Source organism: Akebia trifoliata, chromosome 11 (assembly GCF_017979445.1).
Source record: "Akebia trifoliata isolate Shusen 1 chromosome 11, ASM1797944v1, whole genome shotgun sequence".
NCBI lineage: Eukaryota > Viridiplantae > Streptophyta > Magnoliopsida > Ranunculales > Lardizabalaceae > Akebia > Akebia trifoliata.
Genome location: NC_141385.1, coordinates 5,374,324 through 5,389,969, shown reverse-complemented (window position 1 = coordinate 5,389,969; position 15,646 = coordinate 5,374,324). Strand labels below are relative to the sequence as shown.

General features: G+C 37.5%; 3 protein-coding genes across 3 annotated transcripts; 1 reads left to right on the top strand and 2 right to left on the bottom strand.

Annotated features, from left to right (window-relative positions):
* The first annotated feature begins 890 nt into the window (after positions 1 to 890).
* On the top strand, positions 891 to 3,793 carry PUB17 (plant U-box 17). The gene has a single exon (XM_086457982.1). The coding sequence runs from the start codon at positions 1,300 to 1,302 to the stop codon at positions 3,436 to 3,438; it is 2,139 nt and encodes a 712-aa protein (XP_086314108.1). The 5' UTR covers positions 891 to 1,299; the 3' UTR covers positions 3,439 to 3,793.
* Positions 3,794 to 4,146: 353 nt separating this feature from the next.
* On the bottom strand, positions 4,147 to 7,633 carry LOC147390537 (pentatricopeptide repeat-containing protein At3g57430, chloroplastic-like). Its single transcript, XM_086457981.1, is given in 2 exon segments — positions 4,147 to 6,697; positions 6,699 to 7,633. Coding segments are annotated over 2 exon segments (2,637 nt in total). The 5' UTR covers positions 7,056 to 7,633; the 3' UTR covers positions 4,147 to 4,417.
* Positions 7,634 to 9,199: 1,566 nt separating this feature from the next.
* Positions 9,200 to 15,099, bottom strand: LOC147390536 (Peroxisomal membrane 22 kDa (Mpv17/PMP22) family protein). Its single transcript, XM_086459992.1, is given in 6 exon segments — positions 9,200 to 9,515; positions 11,521 to 11,560; positions 11,654 to 11,680; positions 11,683 to 11,785; positions 12,211 to 12,366; positions 14,809 to 15,099. Coding segments are annotated over 6 exon segments (645 nt in total). The 5' UTR covers positions 15,040 to 15,099; the 3' UTR covers positions 9,200 to 9,427.
* Positions 15,100 to 15,646: the final 547 nt, after the last annotated feature.

Genomic DNA, 15,646 nt, shown 5'->3' with positions numbered 1-15,646 from the left:
TAGTGATAGAGTTAAGCCATTTATCTTTGATGTACCCAAATTTTTTAATCAATCTTTAATGTGAATACAAATTTTAGGTGGATTAATTCGTCTTATGCTATTTTCATCATAGTATCTAAAGTAATTTTTAATATAATAGTTCAAATATGATCTTATTAGAATCATACTGAAGTAACCTTAGACTAGAACTTCAAATCGCACTTCTGAATTTGAAAGTGTGTGGGAACCATAAATGCTTTTCATCGGGATAGGAGTGAAAAAGTATCTGTGGTTCTTATCCACTTTCATTTCAAGAAGTGTGATACGAGGTTCCAACCTACGGTCATTCCAACATGACTCATCCTATTATTCTCATACCTTTTTTTTTCCCCATAGTCTTGAATTGCTAATTATGACTAGAGTGTTCAAATATTTATGTGATTTATCAGATTAGATACTCATATGGGTATCGGGTCAAATATCTAGAAAAGTCGTGTTCTAGTAACATTAAAATTGACATCGATTAACGCATTACTGATGTGGAGATGCCCATATAACCATAACCATAGATGCCTTTCACATGTATTTCGACAAAAAAACATCAAGTCGGCAATGTGTGAATCAATGTCACTTCAGCATTTTCCTATCTAAAAAAGTCAGACGTCACTTCCCCTACTTATTTCGAGTCGCTCACATTAAAAAAAACTAGCAAAGCCGGTAAGATAGGGCTTGTTTGGACAAACACAGTATGTTTAATCAGAAGATTCCAAATACCGTTAACGTTACACCAAAATGAACTTAGGACAACATTGGAATTTCAGAAGATGATTCTACTATTATCGGTATTAATGAGAGTCAACTCTAGTGGTGGTGGAGAGACCAAGAGAAAGTTGTGCTTTTAGGTCGTCAAAATGAAAGTCGTTTTCATGCTTTCATGGTGGCTGCCATGAAATTTCTAGAGAGAAAGAAAATCAAACTTTGGATGAAACGCGTAATCGATTGAAAGAGATTTTCGATTTTAAAAGGGATCGAAAGAATCAATCAATCTAAAAGTTCAAAGATTCAAACAACAGAACAACATCAAAGAAGAAAACTCAGTAAGAGATCATCTGTACGGCATCGATTTCTTCCTTTATCTTTAACTATAGATTCTTGCAGATTTACAAAGAAAAATCACAGATTTCAATTCTTGTGATTTCTCAATTCTCAATTAAATTGCATATAGTGAAGTTCTTGATTTGGAAATTGAAAATCAGTGAAATTTTTCTTAATAGATCTTCAAATTCGCAGATCTTGAAACCCTAACTTAACCCCAGATCTATGGCTTCGGCAGCAATATTTTCTTCTTTGAGAAGGAGAAGATCGCCTTCTTTGGAGGCTTTCTTGGCTCCAGTTCATCTTAGTGAGGGAATTCTGATTCAAACCCTAGCGACTGTTTCATCTGAACTGATTTCTTCGTATTCAGATCAATCGTTCGCTTTACAGCGTAGAAACTCCAGATCTTTGATTCGAAAAATTGAGATCTTTGTCGTTCTCTTTGAATTTCTCAGAGACTATAGTACTTGTTTCCCTTCTTCTGCCACTCTTTGCTTTAAAGAGCTTTATCTTGTTATGTATCGTTCCAAGATCCTTCTTGATTACTGCTCGCAGTCCAGTCGATTGTGGCTCTTCCTTCAAAATTCTTCAATTTCAGGCCATTTTCATGATCTCAATCAGGAGATTTCGACGCTCCTCGATGTTTTTCCATTGAAAGATCTCAATTTAAGTCAAGACATTCGTGAGCAAGTTGAGCTTTTGCAGAGGCAATCGAGAAAAGCTAAATTGTTCATCGATGAACGTGATGAGGGACTAAGGGATCGGTTATTCTCGTTTCTGTATGAATTTGAACAGGGAAGTATTCCTGATCCACTAGACCTTCGGGTTGTGTTTATTGACAGATTAGGGATTCGAGACGTGAAAACTTGTAGAGCTGAGATTGAGTTTCTCGAAGAACAGATTTATAATCATGAGGGTGACGTCGAACCCACCTTGTCAGTGCTCAATGGATTTGTTGCCTTCGCTCGGTACTGTAGATTCTTGTTGTTTGGATTTGAGGAAGAAGATACAGGTTTTGGAAATCCGAAGAGGTCACGAAAGGGTCTAATTACTCAAGAAATTGGGGAAACTTTCTTGACGATGCCAAAGGACTTTTGTTGCCCAATCTCTTTGGATTTGATGCAAGACCCAGTGATTGTTTCTACTGGGCAGACTTATGATCGAGATTCGATATCTCATTGGATGGAAGAAGGGCATTGTAGCTGCCCGAAGACAGGGCAGTTGCTTGACCACACACGTCTAGTTCCCAATCGAGCTCTCCAAAGTTTGATTTCTCAGTGGTGCACTGCTCATGGAATCCCCTATGATCCCCCCGAAAACACGGATACTTCCACAGAAATGGTTGCTTTGGCGAGATCCTCGAAGGCTGCGCTCAAAGCCAACAAGGCCACGGCAGAGCTCCTCGTACAACAACTATCGAATGGTTCTCAAGGAGCGAAAACCGTTGCTGCTCGTGAGTTACGTTTGTTGGCAAAAACTGGGAAGGAAAACCGTGCTTGTATTGCCGAAGCTGGGGCGATCCCTTTTCTTCGTAAACTACTTTCATCGTCGAATCCAGTAGCACAAGAGAATTCCGTGACTGCAATTCTCAATTTGTCAATTTATGACAAGAACAAGAGCCGTATCATTGATGAAGCAGGATGTCTGGGATCAATTGTTGAGGTTCTTAGATTCGGGATCACTACAGAGGCAAAAGAAAATGCCGCGGCGACCCTTTTCAGCCTCTCGTCTGTTCACGATTACAAGAAGAGAATCTCGGATGAAGAAGGGGCAATCGAGGCTCTGGCCGAGCTATTAAGAGATGGGAGCCCAAGAGGAAAGAAAGATGCTGTAACGGCGTTATTTAATCTTTCGACACACTCGGATAATTGCAAGAGAATGATCGAGTCGGGGGCAGTAAATGCTCTAGTGGTGGCATTGGGAACTGAAGGGGTGGCAGAGGAGGCAGCGGGGGCATTGGCTTTGATTGTTAGGCAGCCAATTGGGGCCGAAGTAGTAGGAAATGAGGAAATGGCGGTAACAGGGTTGGTTGGGATGATGAGACGTGGGACCCCAAGGGGAAAGGAGAACGCTGTCGCAGCGTTGCTTGAGTTGTGTCGGAGTGGTGGGGCTGCTGCGACTAGGGAAGTGATGAGGGCGCCAGCATTGGCAAACTTGCTTCAGTCTTTGCTCTTTACGGGTACAAAGCGAGCAAGGAGGAAGGCAGCATCGCTTGCTAGAGTTTTCCAGAGGTGTGAGGCTGCGGCCTTTGCTATGGAGGGATGGGACTTGGGATACCCATTTATGGGAAACTCGACAATTCATAGCTCAACTTTCGCTGGGGATGTGAATGTGTCCATGTCCATTTCGGTGCCCGTTTTGTAGTGGTAAATGGTAATGGCGCCTCTTCTTTGTGCTATTATTTTTCTTGAATTACGCCTTTTTTTTTCTTACCATCATTGGTGGTGATATTCAAATATTCTTTCATTGATATGTTACGGTGAGGGTTAAAAAAAATTGGGGGAAAGGAGTACAAAATACATGATCTGTTTAGCAAAGAATAATATATCTGTTGTTTAGCTATTTAGACTCTTTTTCTCTCTTTTGTATGAAATGTTTGTAATGTTAAACCCCCACATTGGGTGAGAAGGATAAGGTGATACACAAAACATCACAGTGGAGCTAATTTTCTTGAAATTACACTGAGGGAAATAGTTATTATTATTATTTTTTGAGCTAATTTTCTTTCTGATTCATTGTGTTCAGTGATAAAAAATAAATAAATACAATTGTGTTTGAAAGTGATGAGAGATCCAGTAATAATAAGTAATATGTTCTGTCAGTTGAGGTAACTTTACAGTATACCAAATTGGCAAATTCAAATAACTTTTAAATTTCTCATGTTGAGGGAAGTCCCAAGTAAATGTGTTCATTGATGGGCAGAAACCATTTCTCTCAAACAAAGGAATTGATTATCGAAAAAAATAGAAAAATGACATAAAATCAAATACTATTTGCAAATGGAAGAAAAAGAATCATTCTTAAAACCAAATTATCATAACCCTAAGATGGCTGACCCATATTTATTTTAAGGAACAACTATGGTGGTGGCGTAAATAAAAATTTTCTATGCTTCTATTGCTGAAATGTACATTATTTTCCATCAAAGCTTCAAGATCAGTAAAAGAATAATCCCCTTGTTTTCAATATATTATACTTATCAAAAAAAAAAAAAAACAAAAGAATAATCCCAACTTGTGGGATAGAGCGATTTCTAGTCTTAGTAAGCAATCGAACCTAGCTGTTATTTGTTTCGTCAAGTCATCTTAAATTCTCACAGAAACAATGGTTTGGGCTCTTTCTGTCACCAATAATCTCCACAAGAACAAGACCCATCTCTGAAATGGTGAAACCTCCTCACATCTCTCACAATAATATCCCTCTCAACAATCTTCGAAATGAACTTGGTCGCTACATGACAATCATTGCAAACCCGAAGGTTCTTGGCAACTCTAATCGTAGTACCTGGAGGAGTATTAAGGATCCCAAATGCTATGGCCAGTTTCTCACTATGCCCACAGAGAATATATTCTTTTTCCTCCTCATCTACATTATGAAGTACACACGAAGTATCTGGCAAGTACCCTTCCTTCTTCATCCTTTCTGACAACCACTCGAGCAATTCATGGAGTTTCGCATTTTCTAAGTGCAATACATCCCCCGCCATGAACTTATGAACCTCGTCATTTAACTCGATCCAACTGCACCCGGGCTCTTTTCTTACCCCCATTTCCTTCATCTTCTTCCGAACATTCATTGCTTTGTTCCACAGCCCAGCCGCTGAGTAGATGTTAGAGAGTAGAACATAATGGCTAGCCACATTAGGCTCCAAGCCGATTAAATTCTCTGCCGCAATTTCCCCGAGTTCTACATTTTGGTGAATCCGACACGCCCCAAGCAAGCTACTCCAAGCACCCGTCTTGTCGGATCGAGAAGGCATGGTAGTGATGAGTTCATATGCTTCGTCCAATTGGCCAGCCCTGCCAAGTAAGTCCACGATACAAGCATAGTGGTCTGGTGTAGGCTCGATGCTGTACTCATCTTTCATCTTATGCAACAAGTCTAGGCCTTCACTCACCATCCCGGAGTGGCTACATGCGGCGAAGATTGTAATGAATGTGACCTCATTAGGCTTCAAATCCATATTTTTAAATAACTTTAAAGCTTCCTCCCCTCGTCCATGCATCCCATAAGCCATGATGAGAACATTCCATGTGATAACATTTCGTGTGGGCATCTTGTCGAACACTTTTCTTGATAAGCTTAAGCAACCACATTTCGCATACATGTCCACAAGTGCACTTCCCACCGCAACATCTGACGCTAACGCATTTCTAATGGCGTAAGCATGTATTTCTTTCCCCTTTAATAGAGCTGCTAAGGAGGCACAACTTGGAAGAGATGTCATGAGTGTTATAGAGTTCGGTCTATAGGAAACCCTTACTTCATCTTCATAATCATCTTTGATACCATCTTTTGTTTCTCGTACTCGTTGCATCTCATGTAGTAGAATAAGTGCATCGTCATGGCGGCCACTAACTACGTATCCTGTGATCATCGTGTTCCAAGAAACCAAATCTCTAACTTCCATGCTCTCGAAGATCTTCTTTGAAATTTCCAATTTTCCAACTCTGGAGTACATGTCCATAAGAGCATTTTGTACGTACATGTTGCTATTGAAACCTCGCTTCACTATGTAACCATGTATACCCTCTTTATGGGGGAATGCTTCACATCTCACACAAGCGGGTAACACACTTGCAATTGTCGTTGAATTTGGACGAAATCTTGCAACCATTTCAATCTCAATGAAAAGCCTCAATGCCTCTTCATCAAGCCCATTTCGTACATAACCAGCAATCATGGCATTCCAAAGTGCAATTTTCCGCTCTAAAATCCCATTGAAAACACGATGAGCACTATCGATCCATCCACAATTGCAATACATGTCGACAAGAGCACTACCCACAAAAGAATTTTCAATGAGATTCGCATTTTTCAACGCATAGGCATGGATTTCCTTTCCAATTTCTAGCATCTCCAAATGTGAACACGCTGGGAGCACACTAGCGATCGTGACACTGTCAGGTTTGATACCTTCAAGAACCATGTCACACAATGACACTAATGCCTCCGCAAACTTATCGTTTTGTGCAAATGAGCTAATCAAGGTGTTCCAAGAAACCAAGTCACGGTTCTCAAATTGCTCGAACAAAGATTTCGAGTAATCCACCCTACCCAATTTAGCATACATAGCCATCAACGAATTATTTGTAAATGTCTTTAGATCATCCATTCGTAAACTACACCCGTGAACCTGCTTTCCTAACCGCAAACCATCACGCCTACTTAGATGTGAACACGCAAGTGCAACACTAACCAAAGTAAACGAGCTCGGCTCTACATGTTCGGATTGCATACATCGAAAAACCTCTAAAGCAAGGTCCCACTCCTCGAATCGACACAAGGCAGCAATCATAGAATTCCAAGAAACTTGATCTCTTTGAGGAATTCTATCAAACACTTGTAACACATCACCGATATCTCCGCATTTACCATACATATGGAGAAGGGTATTGGCCACAGGTCACCGAGGATTCGTGGTAACCGAATTTGATTGCGGCGGCATGGAATTGCTGGCCTGAATTCAAGTCTTGGAGGCCTGCAACGGCCTTAAGGACAGCGGGGAAAGCAAAATTATCAGGCTGGATTCCCGTAATTGTCATTTCAATGTAGGTTGAAATGGCTTCTCGAAAGAGATTGGATCGGGTGTGGGATCTAAGGGTTTCGATCCATGAGGAGGGGGAACGTGATTTGAGTGTGGGTTTTAGATTTGGAGTGGAGTTCGGATGAGGTGGTTGGAGTGTTTGAATTTGGTGGGAAGAGAGAGGTTGTGAAGGGAGAGGTAAAGAGAGTGGAGAGAGTAATGGAGCTGATGACATTGGTAGTTATTACAGTTAGGGAAGTTAAAGGTTTCTCGTTAAAAGAAACAGGTCTTAACGACCAGTGTTGTTCTTCGTAATTTATCTTATTAAGATTCTTTAACGGTTCAAAATGCTTTTACCTAGAACCTATCCGAGTCTGAGTCGACTCGTGGGTCCAAGTTAAGCCAGGCCAGTCAATTACTGGCAACTCTCCATCTCTCTCTCTCTCCCAATTGTTTATATTTAGAATCGTGATAATCTAACTGTCCCACGTGGCAAATTCAATCGACAACTCTGACATGATAAGCTCGGAAGCCGTTGATCCGTGCTCCCCGGTATACACAATTGCACTTCCCCATAAAAAAGTATCCCGAGGGAATTGTGTATACCAAGAAGCACAAATCAATGATTTTCGAGCTTGCCACGTAAAGTAGTCGATTGAGTTTGCCACGTGGGCTAATCAGATTATCACGACTCTTGTATTTATTTTTAGAATCGTGATAAAATTACTACTCACATAGCATACTCAATCGATTCCCCCTAACGTGACATGTTTGGAACCATAGATCCGTACTCCTCAAGATACACAACTGCACTTTTAGGAGAGTCGATTGAGTATGCCACGTGGGATAGTCTATTATCACCTCTTATTTTTATTGTAGGGATGAGAAAGTAATAAAAAATACATAAAATAATAATAATAATATTGTCTTCAACATCAATACTGATATAAGAAGCTGAATTTATATATATATAATTAACTCTCGCTCTCAAATTCCAGGAATTGAACTTAAGAGAATTGAATTCTTGAAAGTTCAACTCCGTGATGAGCTTTACTTTTCAAACACACCTTTAGTGTGTGTTTGGTAATACTTCTGAAGTCTGAATGAAAGTGATTCACCTTTACAATTCAGACTTCTAAAGCTTTAATCTCGCTTGTTTTGTTTCAGGTTTTAAGTTTCAGAATTGAAATTCATAAGTTTTGAATCGGCTATAGGGACATTGGATGAATCTAAAAGTTTTGAACAAGAAATCAGAAAGCAGTTTTAAACTTCAGATTTCAGAAGTGTTACCAAACACAACCTTAATCAAATCACGTGCAATGCATGACAAATGCCTAGGTCAGGCTTATTATTAGAGAAAAATTGGGTTTTAAATACCATCAATGATGAAGGTGCTTGTTTGTTAAGTTGTTTAAAATTATATTGCGACGGTCTTTACCTTCTAATTACGAACCTAGTATTTTGACATGCTTTCCTATTATCTAAATCCTAGTGACCATTGTCTCTATGAAAATCAATCTATTTCAAAACTATTAATCATATAAAATTTTGACTTGAACGTCCATATAATTAATAGATCTTTGGTTTTGAAATTCAAATCAAACTTTCATTTGATTAGAAACATTGAAATCAACTAATTTCTAGTGAAGTTGGTCTAAACATTATAAACAAGTCCTTGGACTATTAGACAGTCAAATATGATATTTTTGGATTCCATAAAATGGGAGTACAAACTCATAAAGGAGTATGAGTATGGGCAAATTCCATGTATGTAACCACATCAAATATTTTCAATTTGCTATCATCTTTAAAAATGGTAAAAAAATTTACAATGACCCTTTTTAATTTTATTCAATCCAAGATCCAATGCCGTCCCCACACAGGACCATTTGATATTCAATAGGCCCCTGGGGGTCATTAGATCATTCTTAATGAGTGCGCATCCCTAGGCATTGTTCTTTAGATAAAACCCTGTAAGTCATAAAAATAATAAACAATGCCATTGCTTAAGAAACAAGTTCATCTAGTCTCTGCAAATAGGCTAACCAGAAACAGTATTTTCAAACTACCTTTATCTTGACATCTCTGTTAACTTTGAGAACTAATTGTGTTGGAACAAAGATCATTTCATGAACAACTAAACAGATTGATTTTCACTTTTAGATATCTAGGATAGATTAACAAGGAAGCAGACGCAAAACCCTATTTGATCATAAACAAAATTTAGTGACGAAACCAACACGACAAGAATTATCATCATGATTTGAATGTATTCACCGGGATGAAATTCTTTGGCCATTTAATATAAATTTTTATCAAGTTTCACGCAGCAAAACTCACTGTCTATAAGGTATAAACACGAAACGATGAAGATGAATATTGGAAAAAAATGCATTCCTTGCCAACAATACAATTAAAATAACCAAATTTCCAAAAAATGTGGCTTCTGATCTTCCATTTCTTTTTTTCTAGCTAGCTATAGTTAGAAAGGGGAGGAACACAAATATTATGAACTAAAGAGCAGGGCAGGCATTGAGATTTGAGAAAGCTACTCTGTATTTTAAACAATCTGCTCCTCAAATTGCTGAGATGTTTGAGATTAGCAGATTACTTGCTCATGGTTGAAGACAAGTAGAAGTTCCAGAAGATGGAGCAGGTGGACATGAATGCTACACGAGCTTGAAGAGGGACCGCCCTATAAACGTGCCATATGTTAGTGTCAAAACATGATTTTTAAATGTGGATCCCATCATTAATATATCATTTGATGTCTAAATAGGAAACACTGATAAAAATGTATGTTTTTGACAGGAAAAAAAAACTGTTTCTAGTGTCTCGGGTGTATTTGTCACACTAATGGTTGTTTCAAACCTCTAGATCGTGTCATTAAGATGCTTCAACATGATCAGCAGTGTAGGCTCTAGTGAATTTTGCAATTTATTCTTCAAATGTTTTGCTAGAACAAACACGAATGAAACCCGGTGACGTTCCTTTTATCAAGCCTTAGTGTTTGGAACCAAGTAGGAATTGAATACTACATGTGTCGGTATGACCCAATACCATGCAGCCAAGATCTCAGATATCAAAAGAAACACAAGCTTTATTTTTTATAATAAAGGAGCTGAAAAAATCTCCTAAATTGATGAACTCATGGACACAAGATCCTACTAAATAAAAGGTGAGATCAGAACCTGAGATTCAAAAGGAAGATGAGGAGGAAAGCAATAGAAGAGAAGATTTAACCTTTGCCTGAATTTATTATTTATAAGTACTTTTGCTTGGATTTCTTATTTGATAATACAGAGAAAAAAACTTTGAAACCCTAACATAGCTTACTAAAGATAACAGACATTGTTTTTTCTGTTTTCTGATATGCAGGTGACGAAGACGGACATTGAACCCAGATGAGGTATTACTGTTTTTTTTTTTTCTATAAAATATAAAGATTTTATAAATATCAAAAGAGAGGAAGAGTACAAAGGAGGCCGAGATAACCCCCAAACATGAAAAAAACAAAGAAAAGGAGAGAAAAGCAAAACAAAAGAAAAAACATAAGCAAACCCAGATGAGGTATTACCCATTCACAGACTTTCCCCACTTATCAAAGCAATTCAACAAGCTCAAGAAGGCATTATGAAACAGTGTCTCTGTGTTTTACAGGTGATGCTTTTGTGTGGAAGATTGAAAAAAAAAATAAATAAATAATGCTGAAAACCATAGACCTTGACTTATGGACTAGAGATTCATAAGATTGGTTCATTATTTGAAGGTGTGTTTTCTCATATTGTTGGAGAGATCATAGAGAGAATTCAGACATCAGCTGGTTAAGGCAAGCTGTTCCATCCTAAGCCAAAGAGATAATAGAAGGAAGTGATGAGAGTACTCATGTAGAGAGATGAGAGTTGCAACTAACAAAGGTGGGGATGTAAGTAGCAACTCTATTGAAAAAGTGGGAGTTGCAACTCCGGTGAGTTGCCCAACCGATAAGTTGTCAAGCAATTGCAACTCCCGACACTCAACCGATAAGTTGCAAATGTGCCCCTCATTTCATACTTGTGCAACTAATTTGCAAAGCATAACTACTAATTTTATAGTGTGACTGTGATTTGGTGGAACTAACAGTAATTCTATGCCTAGAAGGAATAAAGTACTCCTCACTTGTCTTTCTTGACAACCATCAGAAGAATACACATTGCCATTGCCATTGATGAGATGTTGACCATAGTCAACTGTGAGTAAACTTAGCACTCAAATTGTCTAGGGAGAACATGTTGCTAAACGATGAAAATGTACTCTCTATATAAAGAAAATATCTTCAGTGTCAGATTCTTATATATTGTTACCTCATGCAACAAATATCTTCATTAAGTTGCTAAAGAAGCAAAATCATCATCATTACTATTTTTGATTGGTATGTATTAAATTCTTTCAGGTAACCATTATTACTTCTATCTTATTTCAACAAATGTGCTTGTCAACAACATCAACCGATGAATAAAAGAAGGATGAAGCACGTTCTTCTCAATGAAAAACTGACAATCAAGTCCCTAGTAAAGCAGAAAACATATTTTTCTACCTTGCCAAGAACCTTAAAATATCATCGAATAATGCTACGAATTATCTGAGGATAACGCATTAATATTTTTCCATAAATAGGCTCGGAATAATAACTCCAAATAAAAAGAAAATAGAAGATGTACCAGAAGTTTAGTATGCTAGCAGGAATCCAAAACTTAAATCCTGCAAAAGAACCAGAAAAGAGCAATAAAAATTCAAAAATATCCAAACTTTTTAATGCCAGAAAAGAGTTGAATTATATTACAAAGGCCGTACCATAGAGTAGCGTAGGAAGGGCATCCTTTTGTACTTGGTCGGAAGCTCTGAGAGCTTCCCTTTCCATAAATTATTCCATGCAAAAACAACAGCAATTACACAAGGACCAAGTATGATCTGGTTGAATATAACCTGCAAGAAAAAAGAGCTGTAGCACCTAAGAAATGTTAACCAGTTAAAATAATAGAGCTGCTATTGGCACCCCAACTTTTACTTATTACACCTCAATTAAAGATTAAAACACACTCTTCAAACATTACAAAGGTTTGGCTCAAATTATAATCTCAAAATTTAAACCATTATAACACTTGTTCAAACAATTACAGTAGTTGTTTATAACTATGATTAGGCTCTTATAAAATCCTCAACCTGAATAATAGAAATCTAAAAAAAATAAAAATGGGAGATCTTATGTTGGCACCCCAACTCTTACTTATTCTCCACCAATCACTTCCTTTCTTTATTTATAATTGGGGTGTAATAAGTAAATAAATTATTTGTCCTGAAGTTTTTCATAGTTCGTAGATGCTTAGCAGAAGAGTTGAAGACAAGCATACCTTCAGTAAGAGGTTCTCTACTGACTGCTTTGGCAAAGTATGATCAAGATACTGATACCATGCATAAGAGCCTGGACCGTAGAGAAGAAAACCATAGGAACACATCCGAAGGGCCCGGAGCCAGTCATGGTGTAACAGAAGGGTAGACTTGACATCCTAAAAGGTACATATTTAAAGAGGTCAAATTCTCCAAAGCTGGATTGTAATAGATATTTAGACAGCATTGCAACAGAGAAATGTTAGAACGCAATGAATACATGTAACTAGCTGCAATAAGGGCAGGTTCGATTCTCACTTGCACACCAAAAGAGTGTACTTCAAACATGAAAAATTTCCTACAAACAATTACCATCAGAATACCAAAGATTGGTACATCAAAATTCAAAATTTGCAGATTTTGTATCAATTCTAATTCTATATCAAAATTCCAGAGGCTACTAGCCAGCATAGGCATAACCGACGCTTCCTATTTCCCTGAGGGAACATCTCTTATGAGGAACCATTTCAATAGTACGGGTGTTGCTGTGCCACAAGGCCCAACCAAGGAAGTAATGAAAAATAATAAGTTTTGTAATTCAAAATTTGCCAACTTTGTATAAATTCCAACTCTGCATCAGAATCCCACACAACTTTCCTCCTGAAATCACCTTAGTACCGTAAATAATGAATCACTTTTTTATCTTCTCTATAGGGTCCTTCTTGTCCTCAACCCTACATGCTTGTTTGGACATTGTAAAGCTATATGTTAAAAGACCAAGCTCAATGCAATTTCATCCAAAATCCAAAGTTGGTGAACTCGACTACACCTTTCATCACTAAAACATTGATTCCTTGGCCACTAATAATTGCAAAATTATTAGTCCAAAAAAATACCTAACAATGCTATAGAGTTATGGAAGAAGAGCCTATCTAGGAGAATCTCAATCCAATTATCAAAAGAGTCGTTCTACTGGTGCCCACCATTTACTCTCTTGACGTCCACTTAAGTGATTTCCTTTAGAAAAGGGTAAAACACCGAAATGCCCTTTTTGTATTACTCTATACATCCACCATCTATTCTACCAAATGAAAAACCCCAACCATCTCACCATCTTCTCTATCTATTCTCTCCTTCTTTTGTATCATCCGCCTACCTCTCTCTCTCATTCTTCTTCTTCTTCTTTGCATCTAGAAAAGTTTCAACGAAGATCTCCTTATTTGATCTTATGTTTTTTTCTTTATCCTAATACCTCAAAAATCAATCGAGTCAAAGCTATTCGTATGTGTAAATTTGTGTGTGAAATTTCGAGTTCATTATGTTAGTACCGAATCAGTTTTGCCAGGCTCGATAGGTACTTACTGATCCTATACATAAAGACTAATTACTGACATACAAAACATAAAGATTTACATGAGAAAGTTATATTCGGTAGTAATTATCGATTTGTTTTTTAATCTATCGTAGGTACCTACCGAACATAACTTTCTCGTATAAATTTGTGTTCAGTTTACCAATACATATCGAATTAGTGTTTGTAATGTTCGGTGGGTACGCTACCGAATCACCTAAAATAAGTTCGATTTGGAGGTTTAAATAGTAGTTGAAAAAAAATAAGAGAAATTTCAAGAACATAAGACAACTTGAAAAAAATCTGAAAAAACTAATCTTCATTGATTCGACTTCTCACAAAACTCAAAAGGAGATGAATATGGAGAGAGAGAGAGAGAGAGAGAGAGAGAGAGAGAGAGAAGAAGAAGAAGAAGAGAACCGAAGTTCATTTGATGACTTTTTTAGAATTTTAGTAAGTGGGTGGAATGAGTAAAGTGGGTGCAAAGAGCTACCCAATTCATTTCTACTAGTCCGAACCACGACTGGCTCGCAAAATAAAGTGTACCTCGAACCCACGGAATTAATATCGGGTTCGGCGAACCAAAACATTTGGTTCAGCAAACAAAAGCCAGAAATTTGGTGAACCCACCAATTTAGTTCATCAGATCAAATATTTTTAATTGATTTTTTTCACTGTCCATATTTAAAATTTAGATTATCCAACTAATTTATTTCTACTTACGTTATAATTTTTAATAATATAATTGTAATTATAACTTGTATACTTGAATTATATATATGCACAAGCGAACCAATCTAGGAAACCAAAGCCAACCCAAAAATGAATTTTCTCTACCTACCCGTACAAACCGGGTTAATTTTAGATTGGGGAACCACTAACTCTAAACCCAAATTCGAACCTACGAACCAGGTAACATAGGTTGAAACGAGTAAGTGGTCACTAAGATAGGAAGTAAAAGGGTACCAAGAGAAGAAATGGTGGGCGCCAGTAGAACGACTCTTATCAAAATCCCACTATTTTTTTAATCCGTTTTCAATCAAATTATGATTAATGTTCGATTAATGCTTTACTGTTTACCTATCAAAATAACAATAATAATAATGCTTTAGTGTTTCACCTAATTAGGATGAATGGTTAACGAATCTACATTGAATCTCAATCTCCAATCCAAAAATATAACCAAAAGAGAACACTCTTTTAGGGTTCCAATTAAAAAATCACAGATAAAGAAGTCGAAAAATCGAAAGAGAGACTAATAATCTCTCACCTCGTTTTCCGAATCAGAACTCCATCTGGAGTAGAGTTGGGCGATGGTGTCGCCGGTAAGAGTGAGAGATGCGGCCGTCGCCGCCTGCTTGAGTGGGAATTTGAAGTTTGCTCCTCCATCTCCTCCTTTGTGGATCGAATCGGACGGTTGTGATCCTCTGCGAGAACCAAATTGGCCTCCTTTTGAGGGAAATTTCCACCAAAATCCGCCATTGCCACCCAATGTTCCCATCTGAAAGTGACCCACCGACTGCCACACACACACACAAATATTCTCCTTTTCTTCTCCATTTATAACTTTTTCAGCTGTTGAAAGATATGGTTCAAACCAGTGTTTTAAAAACCGGTTTGGACCGGCTGGTCGGATCAGGTTGGACCAGACCTGCTAACCTCTACGGGTCGAGTTGATTGAAAAAATCCAATTTTATAAAAATCAATTGACTCATTCGATTCAATTGGTTCTACCGGTTGGACCAGTGACTCGACCAGGTTTGTAAAAGGCCTGGTTCAATTGTTGGGTGATTTTAACATACCCCTCCACAATTTGGTGATTATTTAAGTAGTCCCTTGTTTGTTTGAAATTGATGACACACCCCTTTATTTAAGGTCTACCCTTGTAAACTAATGAAAATAGTCTAATTTAGGAAGATTTTAATCGTTTGATCCACATAAATTGCCGCATTGAAGAAATAGCACTAAAACAATCTAAAATTCTTGCCAAAACCAAATCCAAACAAATAAAATAAAACTTAAAAATATATTTATTTTTTACTTGATCTATGCAATTCTTAAATTTCAATTTAAAATTAATGGTAAAAAATTATCTTTTTAACTTTTTT